This window comes from Poecile atricapillus, chromosome 8 (assembly GCF_030490865.1).
Source record: "Poecile atricapillus isolate bPoeAtr1 chromosome 8, bPoeAtr1.hap1, whole genome shotgun sequence".
In the NCBI taxonomy this organism is placed as follows: Eukaryota; Metazoa; Chordata; class Aves; order Passeriformes; family Paridae; genus Poecile; species Poecile atricapillus.
In genome coordinates, this window is record NC_081256.1 from 8,574,310 (window position 1) to 8,596,236 (window position 21,927).

The window sequence follows — 21,927 nt, forward strand, 5'->3', positions numbered from 1 at the left end:
TCTCTACTGCCCCATGGAATTGCCATCTCCTTTTGGATATGCTCCTGCCTTGGATTATTTCTGCTAAGTCATGGTGTTCCCTCACCATCTGCAAAGGCACAGACAAGCTCAAGCTATTCCTCCTTTTTGGAGGCAGCTTAGAGGATGCCACTGATCCTCTCAAAGGACACAGCAAACTTGGCACTAGCAAACAGAAGTGCTGATTTTCTCTGACTGAAGGAGAACAGACGTGGAAATAGCACATGGAAGAATTAACAATTCTGCTCACAGGGTACCCCATGGAGAAAAAAAAACCAAACCCAAACCAACAAAACCAAACAAACTCAACTAACCAACACCCACTTTACAGACACAATGAAATACTGATATTGCAACCTATGCAGCACATCAATACATCCAGAATAATCCTACACACTAACCTGTCTTGACAGTACAACTTGCTTTGCTCCAGGGGTATTGATTTTATTACATGGCTGTAATTTAGGGAGTCATCCAAAGTATTTACAAAATTCTACTAATTAGCCTCCTTGCTTCTAGATGTGACTTCAAGGTCACAACCAGAATCTACATCAAACTGGAGTTACAGAAAGAAATCTCTCACTGTCAAGAGTTAAATTATCTTTCTACTTCCTTCCCCAAACACATACCAAAAAAATCAATTCTTGATGTGGCCCATATTGCATTATTGATGACATAAAATAGCAGAGATGACATAAAATACCCCTAATTCCATTAGCTGCTGTCTGAAAGAAATGTTAGTAAGTACATGATATTTAATGACAAAGAGACAAGAACCCCATGGCACAGATCTCTCAAACCAGCCCCTCATCCTGCCATGGGATCCAGGGAAGCAGCTGCCAGCCAGGCATCAGAGGCTTTGCACACTAAAAATGTGTCACAGGCTTTGTGCATTATCCAGCTGGCCATGGAAATGACCCAGTATTAAGGGTTACTTTGCAGCATGTATACCTGAAAACCTTTAACTTCCAGATCTGATCCAGAGGGAGAGGAGAGGCTGCCTCACTGTGCCCAGGAACTGACAGATCCCCAGCCTGGGCTGATTTTCCATTTCCAAATGGAGAACATGTTATGTGCCTCATCACAGCTATAAAACAATAAATGCTCTGAGCAGCAATAGGAGAGTCACCTTGGCTGCTATAGCTACAAACGACTCCAGTGGTCACAGGGGGAGCATTTCCAGAGGTGCTCAGTTGTGCGCCCACAGAAAAATCAGGAGTGGAACTGCCCTGGCTGTGGCAGAACAAAGCCAAGGCAGAATTTGCCTCTGCTGTGACCGAATGAATCTCAGCAGCTCCTCTTCATCCAGGAGAATCAGAATCACCCAACTTTAACCCTGCACAGCAACAGCCACAAAATCACCCTGCAAATCCCCAATCTGACCCCGTAAGCAGAAACAGCAGCTGCATCAAGGTAGCTGAACTTGAATTTAAAAAGCCACACAACTGGGCAATTTACTGCGTATCCCAATAAAGTGTACCAAAGGATAATAAATTACCCTAACTATTAAAACATACAACTTCTAGTTCATATTTTCCTTCTAACCAGCAGCTCCTGCTGGGCCCTGCATATGTGAACTTCAAAGGGCTCTTTCCCGTCATTTTTTCCCTTGAATAGCAACTCCTAGAGCATGATGTGGGTTCTGGCTGGAGGAGCATTCAGCAAGGAGCACTGAACCATGCAGGGACTGGAGCAAGGCAGCTGACAGCTGAGTACAGAGGGTAACCTCATCTCTGATGGACTGACAGAAGAGGGTTATTCAAGCTCAAGAACATTATGCTTATTATTTATACCTATAAAAATATATAGGTGTATAGAGAGGGAGAGAAAAATCTGATACAGGACTTGATGTAGAGTTTTCTGAAAAACAAACTTTCCTGAACTTTTTCAAACAAAACCCAAAGAAACAAACAAGGCCCGAGTGTGATTTCAAGGGAAAGAAAACCCCACATTTCAACAGTTTCAGTAAGTTTTAGTAAGAATTTTTGGTTTGGTGGTTGGTTTACACATATTTTAAAATCTAACATCGAAGTACACATTTAAACAGCAATGGAAAAATGCATGGATTCACCCACACATTTCTCAACACTTCCTTTCACGGAAAACAGGAATCATGCACCTACAGGAACTGCCTGTTTGTCAAGGAAGATGCAGTAAAGTTTCTCTTAAAAAGGTCAAAGAATTGGAATTTTGTTTCTCCCCAGATACTCTCCATATATTTGTTGTACACTCCAATGGGATTCATAGTGACTGCAGGCAGCCCCTGAGCAATGACAGAAGTGCCAAGGAACCCCAACAGCTGAGGAGAGATGCAAATCATAAACGTGGAGGTGTTGAGCTTGGCCCCATCTCAACACAAGCTCTTTAGCTCAAGAAGTGCCAAACTTTTTTCCTTGCCTTATGAACTTTCTAGGAGCACGTGGCCATGTTAACACTGCACTAATCTCAGCAACCTAAAGCAAGACAACCATTTTCTCCACAAAATGTTGCTTTGTAATAAAGCAATGTCAAGCAGGACATGTCTTAATAATGGTCTGTGCTTGTATACAGTTGTATTCCATTCTGAAGAGCCTTGTAATAGAATTTAATAGCAAATACTAATTTGCATAGAGAGCTAATGCAACAAACAAATGCTTCAAAAATAGAGTAACAACAAGAAAAGTAGCTGATAAAACTGTTTCTTATACAAAAGCCTCTTCTGTCCATTTTTCGTGTTTCTTATTTTTTATGTATGCTGACGTCTATTTAAATGGGAGTCAATTCCAATATTAAGGTAAAATAATTTCCTTAATGAAAATATATTTTAAAAATCTATCTTCAAAATCATCCTATAGCACAAAGTGACCATACTATTAAGTTACCCTCCTTTCTTTTCAGTCCAGGATTTATTACAGTTTCATTAAAATATATGTTACTCTCTCAGATATTTGAGAGCATGAGCATTATAACAAAGAGTTATCCTGTGTGATTTCATATACTTTTCTTCCCCCTTGAAGATTAACTCAGTATATTCAACACAGCCCCATTACTTAGCTCCCATGATCTAGGAGCAATCTAGTCAAGTATTAAATGTCTTGGACAACACTGACCCTTCAAAGTCCCTTCTTATCCTGAGACTGCAGTCCAAGTTTGCTGACTTCCAATATTCTCCCTTTCCCAAGAGAAAGCAAATTCATTGCTTGCAAAGGATGAAAAATCGAACTATGAACAGAACATCAAAAGTGACCCCAAGTACACACAGTGCTGAGGAGGGGGGGTGAGGGAGGGGAAAGAGATTTTAAAAAAAAGGGGGTAGATGATGATTTTTTACAGTTGCACCCAGACAATAAACCCAAAACATCAACATTAAAAAGAGAGCAACGTTTTTCACTGTCAAATCCTTTGAGTGACGTGCACAACACATTACCAGCTCCCTTCCTGGGTATTTTTGGCACTTTATTAGGACCTTAACGTCAAGAAGGAACATGAAGTGTTTGAAAGCCCTGACATCATCATGGCACTGTTACATTATTGTCTTTGAAGAGGTCACTTTCACTCAAAAAAACAGCAGCAGGGAGTGTAGAGGAGGATTACACAGACCACACTGTCAAGTTACAGGGCATAACAAACAACACTTGGAAAAAATGGGGATTTTAGAGAGAAAAAAAAAAAAAAAAAAAAAAAGATACAGAGCCTAGGTAACTCCTTTAGGACACACACTCAGCTCCAAGAGATTTCAATGCTGAAACTATAGGTTTAACCAAAGAATGGAGAAGCCAGAAGAGTGAAGCAGCCCCAAGGTGAATTTGCCTTGTCATAGAGGCCTGCAGGACATCCTGCAAACCTCAGCAAGGAGGAAACTGGTCAGGAGGCCAGAGGAGCTGCTCCAGCTCTCACCAGTTCTTACCCAGGCTGGCCCAGTGCTGGGGCTGCAGCAGCACCAGCAGCAGCAGAGGGCTGACCCCTGCATCAGGAACACACAACCTCCTCGGGGAAAGCAAATTTAACCAACCAAATAAAAACCCCCAAACGGGATGGTTTTAAACTGTCCTGTAGAAGCTGCTGCAATTGTTCCTGCCCAATTAATTAAATCCCACTGTTTGATTATATTTTTTTAATTTCAAAAACTTATCACTAGGTGCCAATGAAACATCCTCTCATTCACTCACTCTCTCACACAGAATTAAACATTAAAAATGCACACTGCTTTCACATGTCACTTCAGGCATTTTATTTTCCTCTGAAATCAACTACTTTCTTTTTTTAATAGGTCAACTGCTGACCTCCCTGACACTGCAGTGCAACAGTCTGACAATAAACAGGCCCAGGAGGTTTGCTGAAAACATAAGCTTGTAGAACATCTGGTGCTACTGACGGATAAAACCTGGAAGAAGCAAGGCAAGGGTTGGTGGTGTCATTCTGAGCTGGGAGAAGACTTCGTTACCTAATGAAAGACCTTGCCAAAGCTGGGTAGTTTGGAATCTTAAGCTCCAATTCAGGCAGTAACAAGAAAGTGACCTTCTTTAATAGACTGGATCAATGGATGTCAAATAGATTAAGGCTACTGGCAGATAAGGCAATCTGCAAATTAACTACTCCCAGCTGGTTCAGGGATCCAAGGTATCCATAACTAATTTTCCTAAAAACTCAGTATCTTTTCCAATAAACTTCTCAGTTTTAAAAAAGATTTAAGTTAAAAATAATTTTTTTTTGTTTTTTTTTTTAAATAATCCACCTTTTTTAGATAGCAAAGTGTTGCTAATAGACACCTCCACTGGGACGCTATTTTAGTGATGTAATTGTCAGCAATGCTTTGGTAGGTGAGGATTTCCAACAGTCACAGTAATCTCACTGACTTGCCAGAAGGGTGTCCTGATGCTTCACTGCTTGCCCTCAGATTCAGCAGCAATTATGTTCCACAGAAAGCCAACTCAGACCAAGGCTTAAACTGACAGCATTACAAGGACATGAGGCAAAAGGCAGCTTTTGTCCCATGCTGAACGATGCTTTAAGGATATATCATGGAACACTAGTCTCCAGAAACAAGGCAGGGCAGAGTTGTGTCACCAAAAGTTTTGGATAGATATAAATACACCGTCTTTAAAAGGAACCAATCCATATAGACACAGTGTAAGTAAGCAGATCAGAAAGGGCAGATTTGCCCTAAGTCAGAGAAAACTCACCTTGAGCCATTTCAAGGATACCTATCAGCAATTTTAGCATCAGCCATTTTTCCCTGCTTTTTGAATACAACTCCTATTTCAGATACAGAACCAGTTATTTGATCAGTGCCAACATAACTCTTATAAAGTTGTGTCTAATGAAGTTGAACTAAAATTAGTCAGGAGGCCGCATTTGCTTTCCTTGCTATGCTGAAGCACTGGTACTGGGTTTGAATTAACAGCTGAATTTTAGCTCAGGCTTAATAAGGCATTTCATTCTAAACAGAACATTTTCCCTTTTCACAGGTGAGGCTGCATCTACTTTCTGCAGTGAGAGAGAAGGCAAGGGATCTGTGTGCATTCTTCACCGGGGAGGTTTTACATTTACAGTGAGTTTGTGATGACCAGTTCTGAATGAACAGCTGGTAAGCAGCCATAAGGATACCTGCAAACAACATACACAGCTTCCTTTTAGCTTTAAAGGTTACCTAAATATGAACAGATGTCCATATCCAGCTCAAGAAAAAAGACAGAATTAACTTCACTACCAAGCAACAGCAGGAATTCTTCCATGGTCTAATCTTTATTGAGGGCAGTTTTTAGGCTTACCTACAATAATCCATTTTAAGCTGTTTCCATTTTAAGTGGTTGAAACTATTTTATAAACTGTGTCTGACAAAAACTTGTTTTCAGACTCCTGGAACTATTTTAAGCATTTACTTGGTAATGGAAAACACATGTGACAAACAGAATATCAAATAATTCTAGCAGTAGTATTTCCACATTTTATTTTCATCTTATTCACAGAGGTGAAGTAGAAATGAAATTCACCTTACATGACCAGACAAACCTGTAATCCCTGCTGCAGCTCCTGTAGCAGCTTTAGTGATCTTCAGAAATACTTAACATTTTACTAAATATCACATTATCCTGTATCTCCTGTCAGAGATCACTGAATATGCATATCATGGATTCACTTCTGTTACCTTTTGGTGGTTCAAAAAACATATAGCTAAATGTTGTATATATTTTAATATATGAGGGAGCACCATATACAATTTCAACTTTTTTTTATGAGCAGGTAATTTTATGAGAGTTTGCTTGGCACTCTTTTGTTTCTAATTTTATTACATTTCTGGTGCTGAAGGATGTAACTACACTGCATGTCCTACTAATATCAGTAGATCCCTTATGAATATATTTAATTCCTTTCCAAACCCATTTGTGCTTTTGATTTTCACATAATCTCACTGCAATAATTCACAGGACTAATTTTTTCAATGTATAATTTTTATTTTTTTTTAAACAAGGCACCTGGTATTTCACTGGAACACCTCCATCATCAGATTTTGACACAGAACCTTCCACAGTCAACGTTTTCTGTGTCATTTATGAATGCACAGACATTTTTTTAATATTCTCTGTAGTTATTTCTTTTTCAGGCTGAAAAGTTAAGCCAAAACAAATCAAGAGAGGTGTTTTGTCACATAACACATATGTAAGCTGCCACAACGTGCTCTGGATGCAAAAAGCTTACATAGCTCCACAGAAGAAGACCAGAGCGTTTGGGAAAGTAACTACTAAGGGTTACTAAACACATATCCATCTGGTAAAGTATGAAGTCCAGATGATTAGAGGCTAAGGGATCACCCAGATGAAATAAGGCTTCAGAGAAATCAGGGAAATAAAGGCTCACTCTCTCTCTAAGCTTACCCAGTTGCCACACTGTCCCTTAGCCAGCCAGTTAGAGTTGCTGCTGTGGAATGGATACAGATGTAGGTGGGCTATTGGTGAGATCTAGGTTTATTTATTCTTTCCTTGTGCAGAAGCCATACTTTTTTTCCTATTCAGCCTATTAATTTTTAGTATCTATTTAGTTTAGTATTTATTTACATGTTTTAACATCTGGGGAGAAGGGGTAGGAGAGGGCAGGTATGGACAACAAGAGCACACAGTAATCAAGACACAAGCTGGCCACAATAACATCATCAGTTCCCTGCTCTGTCCTGATTCACAATATCCCATTCACCCTGTGGGTCACTCTTTAGTGACATTTTCATCATATGACACATAATATCTTCAGGATCTCTTTCCGGGTGGTGACACTTCATCTTGCACAGAACTCCTCACACACCACACACAAGCAGATTTGCTCCCCTCACCCCATCCTGTTACACATTACTGGGCACACAACATCACCAAACTTCACCTACTTTTTTACTGTCAAGTTAATTACTACAAGACTCTGCTCAGAGTCCTATTTAGATTTATCTGCCTTGAAAGATTTTGTCTAAATTGCTTCACCTTATTTTCCAATTCACTGTTACTGTACTGAGCAGAGTAGGTCCCAGAAGAGATTATACTAATATTCTCCTCCCAACTTAGAACTTGACCATTTGCTTCCATCTTTTCTTGCCTGTTTTTAAAAAAGGCTCCCAAAAAAACTGCTCAACTTCACCAAGTTTTTCAGAAGGGATTCTTTCATCAGGTTCTCTGAAGTATCTGAAATTGCAGAATCTACTGGATTGCCTTTACTCCCCTACCTTCAGACAACTAAAAAGCATTACACTCCCTTCCATGAAATAATCATCAAATATAGTCACCTGTCTAATCATCCTATCCTTTCTTACAGTTTCTAATATCAAAATACCAAAATTCTTGTTTAACTTTACCTGAACACTAGATCTCCAGCCTGGATCAATGAGAAGCACAAACTAGATGAGGTGCCCTCGGTAATGGATTCTATTGTACATAATGTTGACAAGATAATTGGAAATATACGTGTTTTCTCAACTGGAACATCTAGAGAAATCAAAAGGCACCATTCAAGTAGGTCTGAGGTGTCAACAGGAGAGATGTGGGAATTGCTGTAGCCTGAACACAAAAGTCCAGGTAAGAGCTGCAGTCACCACCAAAGCAAGCCAAAAGAGATGCTGCACACCAGCAAATCCCAGGACTCAGGCAGGGAATGCCTCCAGGGACACTACACTTAATGACTGTCTCTTCTTACACACTTAAGGGAAAGAATCCTTGTCAGCCTAATTAAAAGCAGAAATCATTTACTGCTCGTTGTTTTCCCTTTGAGGCTGGGAAGGACTGGAGACCGCTGGCAGAAGTGCCCCAGGAGGCACAGAATTCCCTGCTACAATTACCTGGCAAAAAGAGTAGTAACATCTTTAGAGACTGCACCACACAATTCCGTGTTTAATAAAGGGTTTGCTTTCACTTTTCCAAAAATAGCTGAATGTGTTCTATGAGAATTTCAAGAAAGGCCCTAAAATGGTTAAGAATTATATACACGCACACATATATATCTATATCTATCTCTATAGTTTCTATGACTTCTTGACAGTCAAAGAAAATAGCTTTTTTCTCAAAACACAAGAATTGTAGAGTTCAAGTAACTCTACAATCTAGTAAAATCTAGTTGTGTTCAAGACACATCTAGACAGCTTTGCACAATTGCATTTATATAAGTCACTTGGTTTACCCCAATTTCTTCAAAGGTAATTTCTCATATTTTATCTCAAAAGACTATTTTAAAATACTGTTTTTGCAAAACAACTGGCAGAATCAACTGGACAGAGCCCATTTTTCAAATCTCTTTGAATAGAGACAGTATCATTTGCAGATTAAAGAAGGGAAAGAATGAGTAAAAGACAGTTTACAGCTGTACACTCAGAGAAGGACACCAAAGCACTCTTCTACCCCAACTCCTGAAAAACAATTTTATCATATTTCCTGCAGAGAAACTAGAAAAACAGTATTGCCCACCTGCTCACTCAAAGGAGACACTTCTCCCTCTCCAGCTAAAGCAGAGGAGACTTTCTTGGACAAGGAGACACCATTTCCCAGCAGCCAGTGGATTTCAAAGAAGCACACAGCATTACTGAGCTCCACAGAGGATCAGAACATTACTGTCAGATTAGCATTGGGAAATGGATTTACCATCTGCCTTTTTGGCTCAAAATCTTAATCCTAAAAGCCTGAAAAACAAAGTTTTTTTACACTTAATGTGTGTCCTTGTATTGGTTATATAAATGTGGTTTTCTTTTTTTCTTAGTACTGAGCAACTTCCCAAGTAGAGAGCACAATGGATTTTCTTTTTCACCTGCTCCAAGAGCAGCTCCTACCAAACACCTCCTTTAATGCAAGACTTCATAAACTAATACTGCAGAGTTAGCCAAAAGCTCTAGTTTAAAAGCCTAATCTCTTTTTTTAAAAAATCACCACTGCAAAGGCAATTGTGCACTGAGAACAAAATGAGAAGATGCTAAAACTGATAGGGTTTTGGGTCTACAGCTTATCCTGCTTATAAGGGCAGCTAAACATAATACAACAGGGAAAAATAGCAAACAATGCCATTTGTTATTGCAAGGAATTGTCAGTGAAGGGAAAACAAGTAATTCTATTAAATGTTATTTTCTACCTAGAAAAGCAAACCTTTTTCCCATTTAACTTAAGCCTACTGCAACAATTAGTTAAATTAGTTAAAATGTCTTATAAAGCAAATGAATAACTTAAAGTGAATTTCTGTTAAACCAAAATGACAGTAATTCACAATAATGGGGAATAAGTGATTTAGTGTACCATGGTTATAAGTGACCCTTAGATTTTATGTTCACATTTCACACACAAAATGTTTCTCAGTATTGCCATTTTAAGGAAGTTTCTATCAGCAGAATAATCTGAGGAACAGAAAGCAGATGGTGATTCCAGCTGACGAGCTTGATGAGAAGTTCCTTGGAACTGTGGGATTTGTTGACCAGGACTTTCCTGTGGGGTGCTGAGAAACGCATCCACCACAACCGTGTAAGGGCTCCTCTTGGTGAGCAGCATGGAAGGAGGGTCTGCTTCCCGCTCCAAGAGACAGCCTCTAATGACAGCAGCCAAGCACTGCCAGACACCCCTCCCCAAACTCCTTTTTCTGGAAGTAGTCAATTCCTGGCCATTTCCTCCTGCAGCTCATTCTCTGCAGAGCTCATGTGTGCAGCCCCTCACATGCAGCCCAGCCAGGAGCTGAGACATCAAGAGCCACAGCAGCACACAGGTAAGGAGAAACAGAAGTACAGAACTGCTGCTCTGTGGCCAGGGAAACTGCTGAAAGCATCACCTCCTTTGGTACCAAGTCCAAATCATCCTGGCTTGTTCCTGCCCTGTCCTGTTTTAAAGGCAAACTTATTTTCATGTACATTTTAAGATTATAGACTATGTATGCATTATGTATTAAAGGTGTTTGGAAAAAATGGGCCAGAGGAAGCCTGGAACTTCCTCTGCGTAAGTGATTTAGGAAAAAAATTGCTCTCTCGGGAAGCTGCTGCTGCTGCCCATTTAACAGAGTTGCATTTGAGAAATGTTATCAAAGTATCGTATCAGAAATGCTGCTGGGGATGATGCTAAAAGGCTGGAGCTCCAGTATTTCAAGTAGATCAAGTTACATGCAGGATTCTGAAAATTTGCATCACAGATGATTTAGGTTCTGCTTTATTCTTGAAATGAAATTACAAAATACCTTGATCATCTTCCTGATGATCAGCTGTACCTGGAAGTTTAGCAAATTATTTTAGAGCACAAGATCTATTACACAGAAGTAACAGATTTAAATTTACAGTAAATTCAGAAAACTGAGGAAAAAAAAACATTCAAAAACTTGTAGAAGTCCATCAGAAATTAGGAATAAGTTACTCAAAAATATGCAGGGTTAATTTAGCATCTCAGATCCAGAAATATTAACAATTCACTCATTTCTACTCAAATTGAAAACTCCAGTTGTGAGGTCATGGATGATAAAACATCCTGAGAGGTGCCAATAGCAGCACAGCAATTCCTGCAAAGTTCATACTAAAAACACAGGGAATATCTGTCAGTTTTTTTGACTTATACAGGCTCTTAGCCTGCTTTACAAAAACAAGCAGGAAAGCTCAGCATGGCTATGCTTAACACCATACAGCTGGGGGTTGGAACCAGAGCTCCTGCCAGAAAAACTGGTGATGAAAGTAAAGAAAGTACAGGAGGGATGTCTGGCCATTCAGGAGCTTGGACAGCCCTGACCTTTATTTTCCATGTGCTACTTGGCTTACTACATCAAGGCTTATTTCATGTCAAAATCTCAGCAGCTTTTATTTTCCTTTTTTAACCCTCTTTCCAGACTTGTGTGCCTTCTCTCTTCTTTTTAAGCTTCTTCACATTTGCTCCTTCAAGTACATCATTCTAGACCTTGCTGGCACTTCTCCTTTACTTCTTGCTTTCCCCCCCTCTTTGCCACACATTTCATTCTGTTGCCTGTGTGTCACAGGTCTCTCATATCATTCATTCTTTGCACACTACGGCCCTTTGGCCAATGTCCCCACAGTTTGAACTTTCAAATCTCAATCTAAATGAAAAGTGAAGCACCAGTGAGCACTCCCTTCCCAAGTCAAGAAAATACCACTGAAGCTGGTTTGTCAGTGTAAGCCCAAGCCCCAGGTGAAGCCATCCCTCCTTTCCCAAACATGCCATGAACAAATTACTCAAAAGTACAAAAGGATTGGCTGTAACCAAATACTAACGTACACTTAATGGACTGCAGATTTTGCAGGATGTTTAAAGTTTCCCCTCTGATCTCTCTGAACTTTGGCCTTCATTTGTTTATACAGGCAGAGGCCAGCAGGTCATACCACTAAAATCAGCAAATTGTTTACACATATGGCAAGCATGCATGCAGCAGGGCTGGAGTCATGGCTACAACACAGCACATTAAAGCAACTGCTGTAGTTAAAACAACAAAGATAGAGTGAGTCCACACACGTGATGAGGAGGCCTTCCAGTGCAGTGAAACTCAGTATGAACCAAGAAATTAACTAGTATTTCCTCTGGAGCCAAGGCACACATTCCACGCCAACCTAACCCAAGTCACTCACCCCAACATCACTTGTTTCATGAGAAGTGGGAGCCTTTGGCATCACCAGTGTCAAGATGTTATAAAGTTTTAAGTGAATGAGCTAATTCATCAGGGTGGCTGTTAATACTGCTAAGAATAGAAAAGTTCACTAAGCCAGGCTGGAAGAGAAGCAGTCGCTGACAGTACACAAACCCCAAACATGCTGCCTGGTTGTGCTTGTTTGAGCACCAGGTTCTAAACAAACCAAATTCCTAAGCCTTTAAAAATTATTTTCCCTTTCAGAAATACTTTTTAAAAGCCTCTTCAAAATATTTTATTTTACATAATACAAACCACTTGAAAATTAGGTGTTTTCAGAAGCATAAAGCATTTCAGTTTTGAAGATGTGAACAGAGCATCAGTATAACCCCACATTGTTTTGTTTTGATGGACAGAGTAATGCATTTTTGAGAGCAATTACAGGCTCTGTGCTTAAGAGAATGCCAAAATATGAAAGGTAAACACTATAAGAAATGAGGGAATGCACCAGGATCTAAAAGAAGTGAATCACTTTGTCTTGCTCAGATAAACTGTAGCCATCAAACTTGCTGAAACCAGAGAGAGGAGGAAGCAGATTTTTTTTTTAGCTTCAAGATGCTGTCTCAAAGCTTTGTGGCCCATGCAGTTACACAGTGAATAGACATACAGATATGTGGCACACACAAGAATATTATTAACTTTTCTAGTTACTTTTTATTGAAAAGCAGAAGCACCATGGCTTTAAATGTCATGTCTGAATCAACACATGAAAATCGGAATTCCCATTTCCAATGGGGGAACAGCATGCTGTAAAAATTAAAGTGCCTGTTGTGAGAAATATAACTCTCAAACAAAAGTTATCCTTTTTTAATGTTATCTACTTTGCTCATAATACCTTCTGGTTTCATGTAAATCACTTTTCTGGAATAAGGCAATTTTTTTGGCCAACCAGTGATAAGAAATTGGTAGAGACAGAGGTAATGTGAACCTTCTCTTAAAAAAAAAAAAAAAAAAAGGGAAAAAAAGGGGAAATCAACCTAGCCCAAAGACATCCCATGTCTGGAAGTTCATTACTTTCAGAAAGAAATGTCCACAAAAGGCAGGGATATATCTTACATTGCTGTTCATGATAGAAGTTTGATACCTGTATGAAGATGAAATTTGTGTTGTCTTAAGCATGACCATGGAAAATACAGGTATAGGTTTGACTAACTGATCTGAGGTTACACTGGAAATTACCAACAGAAGTTCTCTTTGTAGTGTCATCATTTTATCTTCTGTATTTCATCACCAACTGACATTTAATCAACTGAAAACATCCTCTCAGTACTTGTACATGAAGTCCAATTCTGCCAATAACTTCTAGCATCTCCTCTGCCTCAGCCCTGAGTGAGTTCCAGCACTGAAGACAAATGCCCCCATCTCACACTTGTAGTATTGGAGGGTTTTCAGCAAAAATCAGGTTTGATAACAGACTGGAAGACAGATTTGATCATCAGTCCCAATCCAAAACAGTTTAAAGTGAAAGACTGAAGGTATATTGCCAAATCAAAGCAGATGAGGGAGAGCTTTGATCCAGGGCTGTCCTGCTAGCAGGGCTTTTCTGCTGTTATCTTCAAAGGGCAACACAAACCTGAGCCTGAGAACACAGGGACTGTCATGTCTGGGGGTTTCCACACTGGCTGTCAGGGGAAAACTACAGAATACACCAACTCATGAACACACAGGACTGGGGGAAAAGAGTCAAGGAAAAAGTGAGTACAAAAGGATGACTTGCAGCTGAACCTACCATCTTTGAGCAGAGTGAAAAACTACCTCAAGAAACCGGGATAAGGCTGCCCAGCTCGGAATTACAGCAGCAAAAAACCAAATCCCCTTCTGCCATTTGCCAGGTTCCAAGTACTTGACTTTACAGCCTCAGCATTATTTTCACACAGTGTTACTGCTAGGGCAGCTTTATTCTCCTCTACACAGGGATCACCAGCACTACTTTCAGCAGAACCACCTGCAGAACACAGCAGCATCTCTGGACATGCTCATTTTCAGGCCCATTGCCTGTTAATTTACCACATAAATATGAATTTTGCCATAATATGAAGACTGGTATAAGAACTGCCACTCACCACAACACACTCTTTTTTAGAGTAGAATTTTCTCTGAGCTCAAACTAGAAATCAGGTTGTTTAACTGCTTCTCTAGTAGAGAAGCTATATTGCACTTAGGAGAAAGAGGGTATCTGCAAAAAGAGCTTGTATTTACAGAAGGGTAGAAACTTCCATGGCTAGAGAGACAAAGGAGTATCTTAAGGAGAAATATAACTTATGAGGAAACATGTATGAAAACAGTCCAAAAAGCACATGCATTTTTGGCAATAAAAGAAATATTTCACTCAATGACAGAAGCATGCTTGTATGCCCTGAAACTTGGATTTACAGTCTACAATTCCCAAAAACAATACAGATAGAGCAAATAAAAAAATAACAGTCCTTTACAAATTTCCACTTCTAATACAAACCTGTGAGAATTTACATTGCTGAGCAATTCCATCATCTTAGCTTGAGCAAATTCATACAAGAATTAAGCAAGGCTATCAAATTGCTATTTTAGTGTAATAAGTACAATATTCACAGTGCAACTTGCTCCCTTCAATCTTGAGAACAGAGTTGTAGTTACTGCTCTTCAAGGTTCTTATTTCTTAAAAACAGGATACATGGGAGATCAGTGGAAACATGATCAGAACACATTATCAAGCATTTTTTCCTTAAAACTGTAAATTTGGAAGTTGCCATGGCACCTTTATGAACCAGAGAGGGAAATAAAAAAACACTTGGTATGTCAGGATGCAAAGAATCCACAACCCAGCTGTGGACTATTGATGCACGTTCTTAGCCTTGAGAACTACTGAGCTTGACAGAAAGTATCTCAGTACCTTCTTATGTGCTAGGCCAAGGATAACTGGATTCCTTGCTAATAGACACATTAGACAAGACTGTAAGAAAGAAAAGAAACAAAACCCATGATAAAACCTCCCAAAAAACAAAACCAAAGGAACTTGCTCTCTGTAACACTGATCTATGCCTTAGATTGTCAGAGGAGGCTCTGTCACTGGAGGTCTTAACAGGAAAAAGTTCTGTGAAACAAAGCCCATTCATCATTACAGCTAAAGTCACACATTTAAATCTGAAATGTTCTTCTCTGAAAGAGTGACACTGCATCTGATCTTCTACAGTTTTCAGTAACAAAAATGCACTACCTGAAGTTGGGTACAAGAAAAAAGAAAAAACAGGGTAGGTAAGATTTAATTATTGCTTAGTGTGGGATAACAGAAAAGAAGAGAAACTCAGCTGGGGAAGGGAAGGAAAGAAAGACATTGGGACTGAATAAATGAAGAGAGAGCTGTAATGCAGAGACCACCAAGAAGGGGCAGGGGGTGGCTGGGGTGAAAAGCCACTTAGCAGAGTGGCCTATTCTAGTGACAATACAGTGGTTTCAACCTGCTGGGAAAAGGCTGAGAATTAGAAAGTGTCAATAAATTAGGATTAAAGGACAAAAAAATACACTTATTCCAGGGAAGGGGAGTACATTTAGAAGACAAAAACCCCCTAACAATAGCTATCTGACTCCTGAAGCAGGCACTGAAAATGCTGTTTCCTGTTAAATTATCTCAAAAGTTGAAGACTGCGTCTTCACAGCATTGGCTGCTTAATTGCTGCTGCTTCATCCTCTGACTGCATGTCTGTAGGGAAAATCCTTTCTAAGGTTTAGCAATACTGGATTTTCAGAGTGCATTACTTCTATTGCAGCCTCCAGAGTCATGTATTATATAAATAGCATAAAACAAGTTTCGATAAACAAAAAACCAAATCCATTAAAAAATTTAAATTGAAACCCATCAGGGAGGGAAACACAGAGTCTGATGAGAGATTATGGATTTCTCCTGGCAGTGAATAATGTCACAATTTTGACTTAGATTTTTTTATGGCAAAAAGCCTCCAAGGGGAAGAGTGTATGTTTATAACTAGCAATTGTGTTATGTTAGACACAGACCAATGTGAATTAAAATAAACTGAGAATAGCAGCAAAGAGGAAATAAGCTATGCATAGCTCCAAAATTGGTATTTTAGCTTAGAAGCATCACCCTTAATTCAAAATGCTAAACACACAGAGCCTCAGGTCTGAAAGAGTTTCAGGGGTTACACTGTGATCTTTGTACAGCTGAGAGCAAAAGGTTTGAAGAGACCCCACATGCCAGAACTTCTGCAGCTGCAGCAGCAAGCAGAGAGGGTGTGCACTGAACCCCCTCCTCCCTCGATACAGAACAACTCCCAGCTCCTCCCTGCTGGGCTACAAGTGCCCCAGCAGCCAAGAGAGGCAGGAGCCAAAGGGATCAGCATCCTTTCCCCACGCAAACCAGGAAGATGATCTGCTGTTCCTGGGCCTCCACACAGGAGCGTGTACTGGCTCAGAACTCCCTGAACTGAGCCAACTTGCAGGCAGAGCAAGCAGGCTACTGGCACACACAAAAACAGCAGCCAGAATTTCTCTTTGGATGCTCTTTAGTCCACCCATTCCTTCATGGTAGGTAAATTCGAAGCATATACTTTGAATAAGACTTCTGTTTCCTTTGGGGATGTACAGAGAGATGTTAAAGGCAGGGGATCTGTTACATGGCAGTGCTCAGTAACTGCTGACAGAGCCAGGGAGCCTCGCTGGTGAGGGCCAGATCCTAGAGGAACGATAAAATACAAATGGGTACAAACAAATGTTTTCCATAAATTATAGTTGTAAGTAAGGTCTTCTCTTCTGAGACAAATGCTTCCAGCTTTCTGAACTCAATTATTTTCAGAATTGAGTAAGACTATGGGAAGTTTAGTGCAAGAAATGCAATGAGTTCAGTTTACCTACTCAGTGACCAAGTTTTCCATCACAGCATTGTTATATTGATTGTCCTCCCAATGCTCTGTTTAAACACTAATGGATCAGTCATGATCTGCAATGTACATTTACACAGAAGTGTTTTGCTATTTCTCTGTTCCAATCTATAAATAGTCTCCAGGACTCTTCATCAGACACCAGATATAAATAGACCAGCTTTTTGTAAACAAGCACATACCCTGATCTGAAAAGTAACATTTACTGCTTTTATGTTATTTGAGGTTTCTAATTATTGCAATAGGCAGTAAGTCAGAAGACTGATGTAAAATTCTGTCTTCTGTCCAGCTTAGGAACTGGGCAAACATCAATGTGGTAAATACTGATAGCACTTGATCAAAGGAGTTTGTGTGGGGGAGAACTCAGTGTACTTCTTATGAGCACTCTCTGTCCTGCCCCTCTGCCTTCCCTCCCAAACCCTGAAAACATTTGCAGCTCCAATTATCTCTCAAAAAAAGGAAAAAAAAGTCTTGTGAAAAGTCACAGATCATCATCACGTGATGTTCAAAGCAGTTTCTGAAGCAGAATACTGTGGGTATCAGATGCAGCTGGAAGAAATACAACTGATTTTAATTACAGCATTATTCTAGGAGCAATATCTAGAGTCCAGAGGGCACACAGGTCCTTGATCTTTGACCTGCAGCCTTATCCTCCTGTGAATCTGCCATCTCTGCAGTAATTAACACACTTGGAAGTCTGCATCATCTGTGACGTATGTTTAAGTTCATTGCAGCTGCATGAGGCCCATCATCTGAGCCTTTCACTCTTCCATTCCTGCAAGCCTTTCACTCTTTGCCAAGCAACTGAAATACACAGGCCTTTAAAGTATTCAGAGGTCTTCAATTTAAGCAGCAAGTATTGAAAACACTAGAAATCCCTGCCGTGGAGGTCTCCATTTGCTCTGTAGGACACCACACAAACAACCATCACAAGCTGTGGTTTGCATTCTGAGCAGCAACAATCAATCACTGAATAGCAAGTTACGAGGCACTGTTTGACAGCAGCTTCAAAACCAGCTAAATTACTATGGCCAGAGCTACTAAAAGCTGCACTCAGCAGTAGGAGATACTTCCAGGGAATAGGGGGGGGAAAAAAATATTAGGGGAAAAAAAAAGAGCTAACTGACAAGATAAGAGAGGAATCAAACAGTAACAACACCCCATATACATATATGTTCAAATGTATTTAAATTTGTGAATACAACTGTTCTACAATACCTGCTCTGATTTTCACAAGAACAAGCAATTATAAAAACCTGCAATCAAAAGTGCAATAAGAACAAACATGAAGAGTGCCACAGGCAAACTTGCACTGTTGCACAAGGGCTGGCTGGATAGAAACACCTTTAGCAGTAAAGAGACAGTGTTTGCCTTGGAGCACAGCTAAATAAGCTCATTTGGTTTCTTGAATGCTGTTTTTGTTGCAGGACAGTAATGGATCAGTGAATAAGTGATAACAAATGATGTGACTCCAGGATGTCAAACTGCCCCACGGCAAAGTGGCTTTAAACTTCCTCTTCATGTGACCGGATTAACACTCAGGCCCACATAAAAGTTTAGCTCACAAGTCTACTTTTATCCACGGGTTCACATGTTTTTAAAAAAAGATACTGACTTTCTCAGGAAGAGTTTAGGGAGCTAACCTGCCTCTTCCAGCAAAATCATCCTATGAGAACCAGATGGGAATTTTTCTCTCTTCCATCTCAGAGACCACAGCTATCCTTCTCCACTTAGTCCCCTTTATTTTATAATTTCTACCAAACTCATTCACATCCTCCTGCATTTTCATCTTTCTAGAGGTCCCTTGAGCAGCCCTGTGAAAGCTATAAAAGGAATGCAGAACAATTCCTTGTGTGGACGTGATAGACCAAGCTGAGCTGTACTTTGCTTAGTTTGGCAGATATTCACAGCATTATAAAAACTGCTTTCGCAAACAAATATTCAGTTTGCAAAAGTCTCTCTCCCCCACAAGCCAAGAAAAAGACTGTCAGCACATCATTCTGCAATGACTGAGTAACTGAAAAATACTTAAGATCCTTGGATATTCCCCTGTATGAAAGCACTTGAGAAGCTGCCGCTTAGTATTTAGCTGCAAAACCTGCAGGGCTTCTGTGGGTAAAAAGTCTTTCCCCCAGAGCTTATTATAGATGTTTAATATTAATTAAGGTAATATTAAGTAGGGTCAAACTACTTAATTTTGTTTCTACTTGGTATGTCAGATATAGGGTTAATGAGCAGAGAATTAATTTTTGACAGAAAAAAAATTTAGACCACTCTGTCCTGATGGAAAAGAACAGTAAATTATTTTAGAAATTACCAATTGAAAGGCAGGTGTTGAACACTTGCTCTTACTGCCTTCTTAAAAGACCAAGTTCCATTCGAAGAGCCCAAAATAACATGAAGATGTTGGCCAGACATCTATTTCTTTTTCTATATATTTATATTTGTAGCTCCTAATACACCTCAGATAATAAAGTTTTGAACAAGAACCAAGTTCCACTTGCTACCTTATCCATTCTTTTATTCCCCAGCTTCCAGCAGCTGAGAAGCTGACAGCCAGTAGCTGCCCTTCTTGCAGGATCTGGTCCTCACCAGTGAGGCTCCCTGGCTCTGTCAGCAGTTACTGAGCACTGCCATGCAACAGATTCCCTGCCTTTAACATCTCTCTGTACACCCCCAAAGGAAACAGAAGTCTTATTCAAAGTATATGCTTCGAATTTACCTACCATGAAGGAATGGGTGGACTAAAGAGCATCCAAAGAGAAATTCTGGCTGCTGTTTTTGTGTGTGCCAGTAGCCTGCTTGCTCTGCCTGCAAGTTGGCTCAGTTCAGGGAATTCTGAGCCAGTACACGCTCCTGTGTGTGAATTAGGCACAGACCTGGCAGAGCCCACACCTTCCTGTGCATGGAGAACTGGACAGGACCCACTTCTGCAACTCACCTTCTGCTGGGCCACTGCTTGGAGGTCACAGCAGCAACGTGCTGCTTCTTGTTATGCAACAATTTCATTAGACAGAAATGCTAGATCAAAAACAGTTCATGCTTATCCAAAAACCTGGATTTCTGGACAGTACCCTGAGAGAGTACCTCCTGAAAAGAACTAAAGAACAGAGCTCTCTTTCAGAAAAACTGAATGCAGTATTTGACCTGAGTTTCCAGATTCTTGGGGATCCACAGCTGCTTTTGAGGGTCCTGAGAAGGCAACTACAGAAAGAAAGTTGTCTGGCCAGTGTTCAAGAATGTTTATGCACACCATGTAAGAGTTTCCACTACTACAGGAAATTTTTACTGGATCCGCAAATCCTATTTGGAAACCACAGATTTAGAACATATCCTCCAGTAAACAAGAGTTTTACTGTTAAATATACCCAGGAAGTTTCTCAATATCTTTTTCTCAGCCTGCTCGGTTTCTTTGGACATAGAATTCTTGTCACTCTGCCTATCAAAAGGGAAGGTATTTTGATACAATCCATACCATCATTACAAGACACAACAGAGGTATATTCATTGGGGGGGCACTTTCCTCACAGTTGAACCGTCTTGCTGCCCCCAGCATACTGTCCATAGGAAAAGGAGAAAAAAAAACCCCTGCATGAGAAAAACTGAGAGGGCAATAAAGAAATGCGGTAACACTTACGGTCAAGTCCGTTGATGTATCTCATTGTAATTTCACAGTGCCCCCAAACTGCACTGACTATGGGGTAAAGTTTTTTCCCTTTTAGTCCCCTGAAGGCCACTCCAAGATACTGTCCGTCGACCATGAAGCTAAGCGTCCCTTCATCCATATCCAAAACCACCAGCAAGGAGTCTGGGAGTACAAAAGACTCATCTGGTTCCAAAAAGACAGGGTACGTGACCCCAGGCTGGTTTTTACAGTTGTGGTAGAGTTTGTTGCGCCCCAGATCCCAGCCCCAGGATTCACTATTGCTACCAACCAAGGACGTGTATCCCACCGAGTGCAGCGGCGCGTCGGCCGTGGAGACGCCCACCACGGCGTGAGTCCCCCGCTGCCTCGTGGGCCAGTGGATCTGCCACACGTGCAGGCCCCGCGTGTAGCCCACCTTGCCCCGGATGCAATCTGTGCTTTGGGCCACCGGGTGTCTGTGAAAAGTCAGTTTATCGTCCTCCTTTACAAATATATTTAATGAGCGATCTTCGTTATTCCAAGCGTGTTTGTACTGGACCTCCAGCTTGGCAGGGGGCATATCCAACAGCATGTCCAGCCGCGCGGGCTTGCAGAAATCCGGGCCTCTCAGCTCTCGTTTCACGGGTCTATAAGGGGGCTCCCTCACATCCACAGACTTTATGCTCCCTGAGATTTTCTGGCCCATTGCTTGGCTGCAGGTTTACAAAGGAGAAAGAGAAGTTGACTTTGGCCCAACGTCACCTCATGAAAGCACCGTTACACTGAGCCAGTGCCCTGACAAGCTGACTGGATTTACTCCTCCTGTTTGGAGTTTTTTAGCAGCAATGTTTTCAGAGTAAAAAATTCTCCTGAAAGAAAGCAGAAAGTTTCCAGTTAGTTTAAGAAAGCCAACAGAAAACCCACAGCATATTTTTGAAGCGCTTCTTCTCATCCCTGGGAGCTATTTTAAACACCAGAGCTAAATTCACTCCTCCTTGTGCAGTGTCCTACAGCGCTAACCGGGCTGCCAGCAGGATGCGGAGCCCACCAGTCCACGGAGCACAGACAGTCATTTCCTCCAATTCATGATAGGATGCAGACATTCCCCACCTTCTGCCCTTCCACCTATTTTGTCTGGCCAAGTCCACAGCAGGCGTGAAGCAGGCAGATGCTGTTCCCCAACAACAGTGATAAACTTTATGTGCAGTGGTTGCTGCACTTTCACTTGTGCTTTTGGTTCAGTCTCAGACACAGACTCAGCCAGAATCTTTTATTTCCAGACATGCTCTGTCCTGGGCCCTGGTGACAGAGACT

The 21,927-nt window shown here is 40.7% G+C and overlaps 1 protein-coding gene across 2 annotated transcripts in view; it reads right to left on the reverse strand.

Annotated features, from left to right (window-relative positions):
* Positions 1–21,927, reverse strand: part of SPSB4 (splA/ryanodine receptor domain and SOCS box containing 4) — a 76,812-nt gene that overhangs the window by 33,301 nt on the left and 21,584 nt on the right. For both annotated transcript variants that reach the window (XM_058844464.1, XM_058844465.1), the window contains exon 2: positions 20,626–21,482. In XM_058844464.1, coding sequence (XP_058700447.1) covers positions 20,626–21,319 — 694 coding nt within the window. In that variant the 5' untranslated portion in view covers positions 21,320–21,482. The remainder of the gene's footprint in view (positions 1–20,625; positions 21,483–21,927) is intronic.